This window comes from Musa acuminata, chromosome BXJ3-11 (genome assembly GCF_036884655.1).
Source record: "Musa acuminata AAA Group cultivar baxijiao chromosome BXJ3-11, Cavendish_Baxijiao_AAA, whole genome shotgun sequence".
Taxonomy (NCBI): domain Eukaryota; kingdom Viridiplantae; phylum Streptophyta; class Magnoliopsida; order Zingiberales; family Musaceae; genus Musa; species Musa acuminata.
The window spans coordinates 1966201-1975911 of NC_088359.1; the positions used below are offsets into that span (position 1 = coordinate 1966201).

General features: G+C 48.7%; 3 protein-coding genes across 3 annotated transcripts; 2 read left to right on the forward strand and 1 right to left on the reverse strand.

Annotated features, from left to right (window-relative positions):
• Positions 1–596: 596 nt before the first annotated feature.
• LOC135652895 (transcription factor bHLH57-like) lies at positions 597–2645 on the forward strand. The gene is made up of 4 exons (XM_065174214.1): positions 597–940; positions 1193–1801; positions 1888–2322; positions 2422–2645. The coding sequence occupies exons 1-4, from the start codon at positions 905–907 to the stop codon at positions 2503–2505; spliced, it is 1164 nt and encodes a 387-aa protein (XP_065030286.1). The 5' UTR covers positions 597–904; the 3' UTR covers positions 2506–2645.
• Positions 2646–3585: 940 nt separating this feature from the next.
• LOC135652889 (flavanone 3-dioxygenase 2-like) lies at positions 3586–6649 on the reverse strand. Its single transcript, XM_065174205.1, has 4 exons — positions 6375–6649; positions 6047–6294; positions 4795–5119; positions 3586–4148 (listed from the first exon to the last, which is right to left on the reverse strand). The coding sequence occupies exons 1-4, from the start codon at positions 6570–6572 to the stop codon at positions 3858–3860; spliced, it is 1062 nt and encodes a 353-aa protein (XP_065030277.1). The 5' UTR covers positions 6573–6649; the 3' UTR covers positions 3586–3857.
• A 1535-nt stretch (positions 6650–8184) lies between these two features.
• On the forward strand, positions 8185–9300 carry LOC135652286 (uncharacterized). Its single transcript, XM_065173122.1, has one exon. It carries the CDS (start codon positions 8185–8187, stop codon positions 9298–9300), a length of 1116 nt encoding a protein of 371 aa, XP_065029194.1.
• Positions 9301–9711: the final 411 nt, after the last annotated feature.

Here is a 9711-nt window from a genome sequence, read left to right on the forward strand (position 1 = left end):
GAGTCATCACCTAATCCAGAAAACAATTATATTTTTGGGCTCGAGTGTAGTCTGACCGAGACAGGCATCAGATTTGACAGACGTAATCCTTCAATGTGCAAGTAATATAATGTCATCAAGTGATTATTATATGGGAAGTAATCACCGTTTTCCTTATGGTTTGTTTTTTCACGACTGCACGCCAAAAGTCTTTGCATCGTCGGACACTTTTCTTGCCCGTAAGTGAATCCGGAAGCAGGTCAAGGAGATGGGGGAAAGAGAAGGCAAAAGACCGAGAAGAGAGAGGGAGAGGACCCCAGGACTGTGGGTTGTCGCCGCTGCGGGACAAGTCTGCACCCGAACAATAATGGATGGGGAGCTTGTAACGTAGTCCATAGGAACAACCGCTGGATCCCCAGACCTGTAGTCCCCCCGCATCTCTCCTTATCCTCTTCTTGTTCTCTTCTCTAGCTAGCTCGTGAAGTTACAGGCGCCCCTCAGTTTTTGACTACAAGCTCCTTCGCTCTGTTTTCACCGTCCCATGGTTGTTTGGTTGCTTACTTAACAGTTGTGTTCACATTGCAGCTTCTCTCCCTACACCACAGAGCCTTTTTATCCTCCGTATCGCCACCTCCCTGACTTCTCTACTGCTTTCGAATCAGCATTTATTTTGTAGCCCCAAGTCCGCACATCCGAGGAAGGAGGGGAAGGAGCAGAGTTCGTAATAAGTGATGATACTTGCTCTCCAGGCATTTATTGCTCCGGGCGGGTGGTGAGAGGCAGCATTTAACGGGAAGACTGGACTGTGTTTCGGTTGCGAAGAGGTGAGGTGACTGGAGACGACTGAGGGGAACCGTCAGACGTTGTTCTTCTGCCGGAAGTGTTCAAATTCTCATCAGTTGCTGTTGCATTTGCTGCTGCTTCCATGGAGCAGCTCGGAGGACCCATTAATGATTCCCTTGTAAGACCCTCAAGTATCCCAACCTATTCATTCCTTTATTATTTCCCTGTCTCCTCATATCTTGGTCCCATCTGCTTGAAGAAGACTCTTTTGTGAATGGAAAGAAGGTGAGTATTGACTACCACTTCTGGACATCCCATTCCATAGGGTGCGAGCAATGACTGCTGAAGACACCATCTATGGCTAAGCTAAAAATTTCGCTTGTTGTTTGTTGCCTATGTCTATCACTTCATATATCATTTTCTGAAGCAGTTGGTCAGGGAAGAGTTGAACTCGGTGTGCATGGAACCAGGAGCAGCGAGCGCCAGGTTTTCCGAGCATCCTGAAATGAGATATGAGAGCCTGTTCTCTCGCCAAATGCCTTTCCTTCAACTACTCCAGGGAGCCATGCAAGCAGAGGACGAGACGGAGGAAGAGAAAGTCGAGCTCCAACTGCAACAATATCAACACCAAAGTTTATTCACTTCTTGCGCACAAGAATCCAACATCGAGCTCCTGCTCCGGTTACAGAGACAAAACTGCCTCGAGCAACTGCGGACACCGGAGAGGGACAAGGCCCGTGCGGTGGAGCAGCTGGAGAGCTGCATCACCCACACATCCGAGTCGGAGACGAGAGGCACAGTTCACCATAAGCATCCTGTGGCGGTAACCACGACGGGGCCCACGAGATCTGCGGCTGCAGCCGGGCCGAACGAGCGGAGGAAGAGGAAGCGGCCGCGGCAGGCTTCGACGTCCAAGAGCCCGGAGGAGGCGGAGAGCCAAAGAATGACGCACATTGCGGTGGAGCGCAACCGCCGGCGGCTCATGAACGATCACCTCGCGACTCTCCGCTCCCTGATGCCATCTTCCTACGTCCAACGCGTACGCTTATAGTTCTCATTCCATGTCTCACACACACCTCTCGTCCGCAAGTCCTTGACGTGATAACGCTGTGCTGTTGGCCACAGGGAGACCAAGCGTCCATCGTCGGTGGTGCCATCGAGTTCGTTAAGGAGCTCGAGCACCACCTCCTCTCCCTCCAATACGAGAAGCGGTTGCGGGCGTCGGCCGCTGTCCGGTCGAGGTCGAACGACGACGAACAATGCCATGCTTCCACTCTGCACGACGGGTTCTTCATCTCCCCACAATACACGGGCTACTCGCAGTGGAAGCGGCGACGGGGCGACGGTAAAGGAGACGAAGCGCAGCAGGAGAATGCAACGGGGATGGACGTGGAAGCGACGTTGGTGCAAGGCCATGTGAACTTGAAGGTCGCCGGGCGGCGACGGCGAGGGCAGCTGGTGCGAGCCATTGCAGCCATGGAGGAACTCCGTCTCTCAGTCCTCCATCTCAACATCATCTGCCTCGAACCATCCTCCATACTTTACTCCCTTAACCTGAAGGTTGGCCGATAGCTGCTCCTGTTTCATTCCGTACTTGTACTAGGGAATCACATGCTCGGTTGAAACGAGTTGATGCCTGTAACTTTTCTCGATGCGCAGATGGAGGAGGAGTGCAAGTTGGGGTCAGCGGATGAGGTTGCGACGGCGGTGCACCAGATCTTCAGCTACATCAACGCCTGCTGATGACGCGATGATGAACGCGTCAGGACGTACAAGAGACGAGAGAGACGAGAGAGACAGGACAAGCGAAGAGGAGATGCTCGTCTTAAAGGTGGGGAGGGCAGCGTAACACGTCTCCTACTTCTGCAGCGGCAGCTTTCCTTCTGATACATGCAGTGATGGGAGCTTGGACTCTTTGGGTTGCGGTTTTGCAGCTTTATCTCTCTTCGTTTTCAATCTCTCTTTGGGAAAGGATGCTGACAATTGGGCTGAACATGATTACTGATGATGCAGGATACTTTATCCCGTTATTAACAGTGTGTATTCTGCATGAGTTTGAAGGCATTGGGAAGTTTCGATGAGTACTTCTTGAGACCCGTGTTGGTGCGTTGGCTACGGCCGTAAAGCTAATTCCATGTTACTCGACCTTCCATTGTAGCATTCGCCTGGTTCGGGAAGCATATGAGCGAAAAGCTTCAGTAGTCCACTTTTGTTCGGTGGTGCAAAAAGTAGATTCGCTAGTGGTTCGACTTGTCAACAGTTCCAAAGTCCAACTTTGCCGTGCCAAAACCAGGGGGAGAGAGAAATATGGGATGGATGAGCCCGATGGAGTCCCGTGTCCTCCTCAAACCCAGCCCGTCTCATCCTGCGTTAGCATAATCGATCAGGGGAAGAGGCCGTGTTTGGGCTGGGCACTGTCTACGTTCCCTCGCTTATAGGCTCCATTCCAAAACCTGGGTCAAGTGCATGTGACATGAACCGTAGTCTCTGGTTCGTCGCTGCTCCGATATATAATTTATATTTACATCCTATATCATGTGTCATAAACAACGTTGTCGTTCACCCTCTGCTGAAGTCATTCTAGTCTTCATCTCAGATGACCTTCTTTTCTCCTTTACCAGCCTTGGGGTCACAAATATTAAAGCGCTACGTCGAAATCACGATGAGAACATGGCCTCCAAATCCAGACCATACATACATACACCTCTTACTCCATAAAATTCTGATTTTTTTTGGCAAAGTTGTCGTGAGATCTATTTCTCAGAAATCAGAACAGCAAAATTCGACGGAAAAGTTGAACTAGTCGAAGAGAGAACAAAACAATGATACAAGCAGTTACTGGATTACAGAGCCAATTTTAAGAAATGGAGACGGCGGGCCAGCTCCGAACTCCATGGTGCAGACAAGTCGAGTGCTTTGGTAGCGAAAGGTAACATGGCAAAGCAGGAATAAATAAATCAATAAGAGGGCAGACCACCGAACTCTCCTCACTGTCGATCGTGGACAACACGAGAGTCTCCGCAAATAATTTGTGCTCCACATGATGAACGGAATCAACCAGCATCACGAAGAAGCACTGTCCGTGTGATGTCACATCATGTCGAGCTTTTGCAGGGGCCGCTCAGTCCACCTGATTGGCTCTTCTCCCCTTTGAAAAGCTCCAAGCAATGTTCGTCATCCAGGTTTCTGCTCCAAAACTTGTTGTAGTACTCGTCGTATGTGTAGCTCCTGTAGACTGCTGGTGATCCCTCGGCAAGGAGCTTCTCCGGAGGGCTAATGATCGCGGTGTTGCACGGACAGAGGAAGGACGCCACAGACATCCTTTCGGTGTCCGAGTTGACTACAGCTCGGTGCCAAACGCTCTTGAATCTGGCGTTGCTTAATGCCTGCGTGAAAATATTTAATCGTCTGCAGCTTTTCCAAAGCTTCATCACACTTTTACTTTAAGCCGATAGGCTGATATCATATATGAGATGGAAGCAGCATCATAGATTTAGTACTTCTCTGATGCACAAACTAGGAGGACGATATTGGAGGAAAAGAAAAGTAGTAATTGAACATAAACAAATGGAAATCTGAAAGTAGAGCACAAGAACCGATTTACATATTTAATATATAAAGTGCAAGATCGCCTAAGCCCACAATGCTATCGGCAAACATTGTGAATGCCTCTGGAAGAGTTGCATATGTCTGTGAGTAGAAAACGAAGACAGCGACTGGGATCAAGCGGTCTGGTTGCTGGAAAAACATTATTGCTACTTAGACATGGGCAGGAATGGGATAATTGCCAAAGCTCAGCTGCACGCTGTCATGTGCAGGGCATGGCAGGCAAGCTCAGCAAAACGAGGAAATGGGCCAGTGCGTCTGACCATGGCGTTCAAAGGGCAACTCTAAACTACAAACCATGGTCCTTAACACCATAAAAAAATAAGGTGCTTTTCCTTGATTCGTGCAAGAAAGAAGTGCTTTTCCTTTGTTTTTAGGTATCAGGATCTCCTAACGAGATAGAACGAGTGTGTGATTAGCAATCACCTGTAGTTGGTCACCGATGTTGATCACAAACGCATTCGGTCTGGGTTCCACTGCGATCCATTTTCCGTCCTTGAGAACCTGCAAGCCAGCCACGTTGGGCTGCTGGAGAAGAATGGTGAGGGCATTTGGATCAGTGTGTGCGGGCAGGCCATATGTGAGCTCCGGTTCCGGGCACCTTGGGTAGTAGTTGATGGCCATATGCTGCTCCTGCTGTCCCAGCACCCGTTCGATGTACTCCTCCTCCAAACCTAAGCTCAATGATAATGCTCCAAGGAGCCGAAATCCCAGTCGACGAACTTCCTTACAGTAGGTGCTCACCACTTCCCTGGAACACACACAACAGAAAGAACAACGCAGCAATCTCTTCAAACTTAATCATCAAGAAACGGGACCATCCGGTTAAAGAACTTTTATTGCAGACCCATTTGCAGATGCATACGTTCTGTGACTGTGAACATGTGCCTGCACATGCAGGATTTGAGTCATCTGTTTCCCCATATTTAAATGCACTTGCTCTAAGTGGGATGTCTTGTATGACTCTGGAAATGGTGCTTTTATGAGTGCACCTATTTTCTGACCAGATGTTCGTACTGACCCGGATCTTGTCTTCCACAAACTTTCATGAAACCTTGTGTTTTCCCTTGATTTACTAGTCCATGTTATGAAATCTCCGTATAGATAACCATGTTACTGTCAGTGCTATAAAAAAATCTAAAAATATCCCACAAGGAAGGTTTGGTACTGCCTCACACGATGAAGATTCCCCCTCTAGAATGTTCTTACCTCAGCAGATTATATTTTCCAGCCATGTTTGTCTTCTACGACAATGACCAATCATAAGATCCAGAGACATGAAGTATTAATTCCAAGTGATCAACCATAATCCATCATCATCAGCAGCTAATGGCTTCATGCACACTGCTACTCTCGTCAAAGAACCAAATTCTAGTGACGACTTAAGGGAACTGGAGTGTTTCTCCTATACATGCATCATGCTCTGGCAGCATCAGATTCTTAACCAGCATCAAGATGCGAGCCTATCGAATCAAGCATACTGGTAATATGCACCTGTCCAATCGCTACATAGAGATTCGATGGGTATTCCAGCAGTCTTTACATCAATGCTTTATTTATTATTATTATTCTTATTATCACCTTTTTTTTTCAGTACATACTCAAATTATTTGACTATTCTTATGCTATTACTGTCCGACTAAAGAGAAGAAGAGGAGGAGAAGCACGGATAACTTACTTGAATGAAGAGGGATTAGAAGGCCAGCCGGGAACGTATTCCTCCAGAGGATAGCAGTGAAGCCGGAGGTAGTCCCTCCAGTTGTGTACCGCCTCCTTTCTGACATTAAAGCTCGTGGAGAGCCTCATTTTCTTGGCCGGGTCATCGGAGTAGAGCTTCGCCTTCTCCTCGGGAGGGAGACGGAAGAATTCCAGACTAATAGCCATCATCTTCACCATCAATTCAGTATCGATTCCATGGTTCACAACCTACAAACGAATAACCCGGGAAATACTCAGCATACAGTTGAGGAGGAAAGGAAGAAGCTGGGTCGTCGGAATTCAATGACCTGGAAGAAGCCATAGGATTGGCAGGCTTTCCCTATCTGGGAGATGATTCGGGACTTATCCGGTGAACCGAGATCGATGATGGGGATGTTTGCGTCGCTGATGACCTGTGTGAGACGAGGTCTCTGAGACTCTGGCCTTACGTAGTTCTCCGGAAGGGTCTCGTGGTAAGTTACGGTGGAGAGAAGCTGATCCGCCATGAGATAGACTGAGGTACCGAAAGGTAGCTTCGAAACGCTGCACAAATAAAGGGAGAAGGCGGACCTCCTCGTTCGCGAGAATATGTTGACGCAGTGAAGAAGCTTGACGCGGGTGATGTAATCGACCGTTGTGATCGTGATGTCACCTCGGCTACGCGCATGTGCGGACACGTGTGCTCGGCGTCATCCACGTCGAGGGTTATGGAACAGCACAAAGTTTCGTCGGCTGCTTTAAGGGTGCAACCTGTAGTGCCGAGTCAAGGGGTTCACTCTTGAGGTTGGGTATGGGCTCGCTCCGTAGTTGATAGAAAGCTCACATGCTGTGTTCAGTTCGATCCAAGTCAAGTCAATCTTACAACCAGAAGAGGCACGCACACATGTGGAAGACCAACAGCTACTCGTTGCATTATTGTATTGCATTAAATTATTCTTCTCATGTGGAAGACTCATTTGCAGGCCATCTCAATCAATCGTATTACAAGGGAAATAAAAGAGCCACAGCCTGTTAGCTCGATCGAAATTTGAAGGCTTCATCGCTATAATGGTTTCGGGCTGTGAACGCGTCGGAGCTACAGCATCGACTCTCAAGTCGATTCAACAATAGGCTTAAATGAAAAGGGCATTTGTGTGGATCATAGGAAACAAACAATAGGCTGGACTTTGGTTAACAGTCTAAATTGGGCTTACGTAGGCAAGACAACCACATACTCGAGCCCACCTGGAAGGGTCAACCTCACCCTCCTCCATCCTTTACAGTACTATGTTCATGGCAAGCTCTCGTTGTTGGGATCATGCTTGTCCTTTGTTTACAGTCATTACTAGCGTCCAACACGCCCGCCACATGTATCAGACACACAAACACTTTTGTGTCAGGCACCTTCGATTAAATCTAGTAAGCTAACCTAAAGTGCTGCATTAAGTATAGAGATGAGGCCGTGTGCTGTGCATGTGGCTGAGCGTACGAAGCTACATCAAAAAGCAGTATAACTAACGTAGCAACATCTTCCAGGAGGAACATATTTCTGAGGAGCATTAGTCATGCTTGAAACCATTTTATGTCGAAAGACGTATGGACAGACAGGCATTATTATGGTAGATAGGAGGAGCATAAAGACCATTTAAACTGAAAGCTCAAGCAGGTAATACCGACAGGGCCACGAGACATGCGAATGGCCTTATTATGACCCCCAGTCAACCCAACAAAAAGAAAGCACTCGAGGATACTAGCAGTAGCAGGCATGCCTCCGCCACCATCATTCCATTAGCATAAGCACCGCCAGCCAGTCCGTCCCTTCAGCGAAAGCAGTGCATGATGTGGGAACCAATCCATGGCGAAAGCACTTTTTAGCCCCTCTCTTAGATTAATCTATTCCTCACGCAAAGCCTAAAGCACGTCGTCCCCAGATCCAGACTCTTCTCCTTTCCAAAAGAGCAATGCTGACTACCCATCTACCCTCATCATTCTTCCCCAAACCCCACACATCAAACCCACCACCCCCCGACCCCCAAAAGGTAGCCCATCCCAACTACGTAGCCGCCGTAACCATCCAAGTCACTTCATCCTCAAATAGTACCCAAGTCGACGATCCAACACATTCGCAGCGAACCCTTCATGCAACTGCAACTGGAAGCAGAACCCTCGATCTTCCATTTGGAGATCTCCATTCCGTCCTTGGTCTGCGCCTTGTCGGTCTTTATCGACAAACGAAAGGAAAAGAGACGAGAACTGAAGGTAAAAAGGCAACAGCCAGAAAGAGAGACGATTCTCAATGCTATTGCGGTGGAGAGGAGCAGTGCTTTTCCTAGCAACCTATTGATGGGTCTTCGCTTGACGCCTCACCTCCTCTTCCTTCTCGTCATCAGTCTCTCGTCTCCTTCGCACCAACTCCAGGACCCTGCCCTCATCGACCGGATAGTGAGAGACTCAGCCTTCCGGTCCTATCTCACCGACCACCGCAAGACGGCCGTCGTCTACAATGTCTCACTCCCTCCCAGCGTCTCCGGGGCGACCGTGGAGACTGTGCGGTATCGGACTAGTAGCTTGAGGCGTCACGGCGCCTCGGTCAATGAGTTCCATGTCGCGCCAGGCGTCGTCGTTCATCCCCACTCTAAGAGGCTCATCCTGGTGATTCAGAACCTGGGCAACCTCTCTTCCGTGTACGGCAGCTACAGGAACATATCGAGGTTTCAACTGGTCTCTCCGGTGCTGGGCCTTCTATTCTACAGAGCAGCGAGCATTCGCAATTCTTCGATTCCACCTGAGCTGGAGATCTTGGTGACGAAGAGACCCATCACAGTAGATTTTTCGGGATTGGGGCAGAGCACCAAGGGACAGCGAGTGCTCTGCGCGCTGTTCGAGTTGGACGGCAAACTGAGCCTATCGAACGTGACCCGCAGCAATGCATGTAGTGCTCGAAGTCAGGGCCACTTTGCCCTGGTAGTCGAGACCATTGACAATGCCGGTGGTGGAGAGGAGATGAAGCTGAGCGGATGGAAGGTAGTCGTGGTCAGCGTTGCTGCGGGTGCCTTCAGCGCAGTGCTCTTAGGACTAATCGTGGTGGCCATGGTGACGGCGAAGTGGAAGAGGTTGCGGACTGCGGACATGGAGAGAAGAGCGTACGAGGAGGAGGCACTGCAGATCTCCATGGTGGGTCACGTCAGGGCACCTACAGCGGCGATGGTTCGGACCACCCCACGTCTGGAGAACGAAGATGCGCCATCTTGGTGACATGAGTCTGATTTATTGTAGGAATCTCTTAGCTCAGCTCGCATTCCATTCATTCGATTCCATAATCGTCACCCACAATCTTTTCTTCTTCATCATCATCTTTGATTTTCTGATAACATTGTCAAGAATAGCTAACACGCGGATCAAGAAACTAGCAGTGTGATTTTATGGGTTAACAGTGCAAAATGTCACTCTAGAATAAGAGAGAAGAAAGAAGAGATAACAATGTACACATGTAAGATGAACTACGGCTAGAGAACCCAAGTAAATGGAAATTTCAGAACAGGAACTGAAATTTGATGAGCCGTGTAAAATTCAGAGGTTCACAGAAGAAAGAATCACCACACAAAAGCTGCTGCCATCAAACTAATTAACCATAACCTGATTTCCATTACTTTCTGCAACTACTCA

What these genes read in the sequence shown, in the direction of transcription:
- LOC135652286 (XM_065173122.1), top strand. Translation starts at nt 8,185, where the DNA reads ATGCAACTGCAACTGGAAGCAGAACCCTCGATCTTCCATTTGGAGATC.
- LOC135652895 (XM_065174214.1), top strand. Translation starts at nt 905, where the DNA reads ATGGAGCAGCTCGGAGGACCCATTAATGATTCCCTT. An exon ending in GACCCATTAATGATTCCCTT is followed by an intron (nt 941 to 1,192) that starts GTAAGACCCTCA and finishes TTTCTGAAGCAG; the next exon opens with TTGGTCAGGGAAGAGTTGAA. An exon ending in CATCTTCCTACGTCCAACGC is followed by an intron (nt 1,802 to 1,887) that starts GTACGCTTATAG and finishes TGTTGGCCACAG; the next exon opens with GGAGACCAAGCGTCCATCGT.
- LOC135652889 (XM_065174205.1), bottom strand. Translation starts at nt 6,572, where the DNA reads ATGGCGGATCAGCTTCTCTCCACCGTAACTTACCACGAGACCCTTCCG. An exon ending in AATCCTATGGCTTCTTCCAG is followed by an intron (nt 6,295 to 6,374) that starts GTCATTGAATTC and finishes ATTCGTTTGTAG; the next exon opens with GTTGTGAACCATGGAATCGA. An exon ending in TCTAATCCCTCTTCATTCAA is followed by an intron (nt 5,120 to 6,046) that starts GTAAGTTATCCG and finishes TGTGTGTTCCAG; the next exon opens with GGAAGTGGTGAGCACCTACT.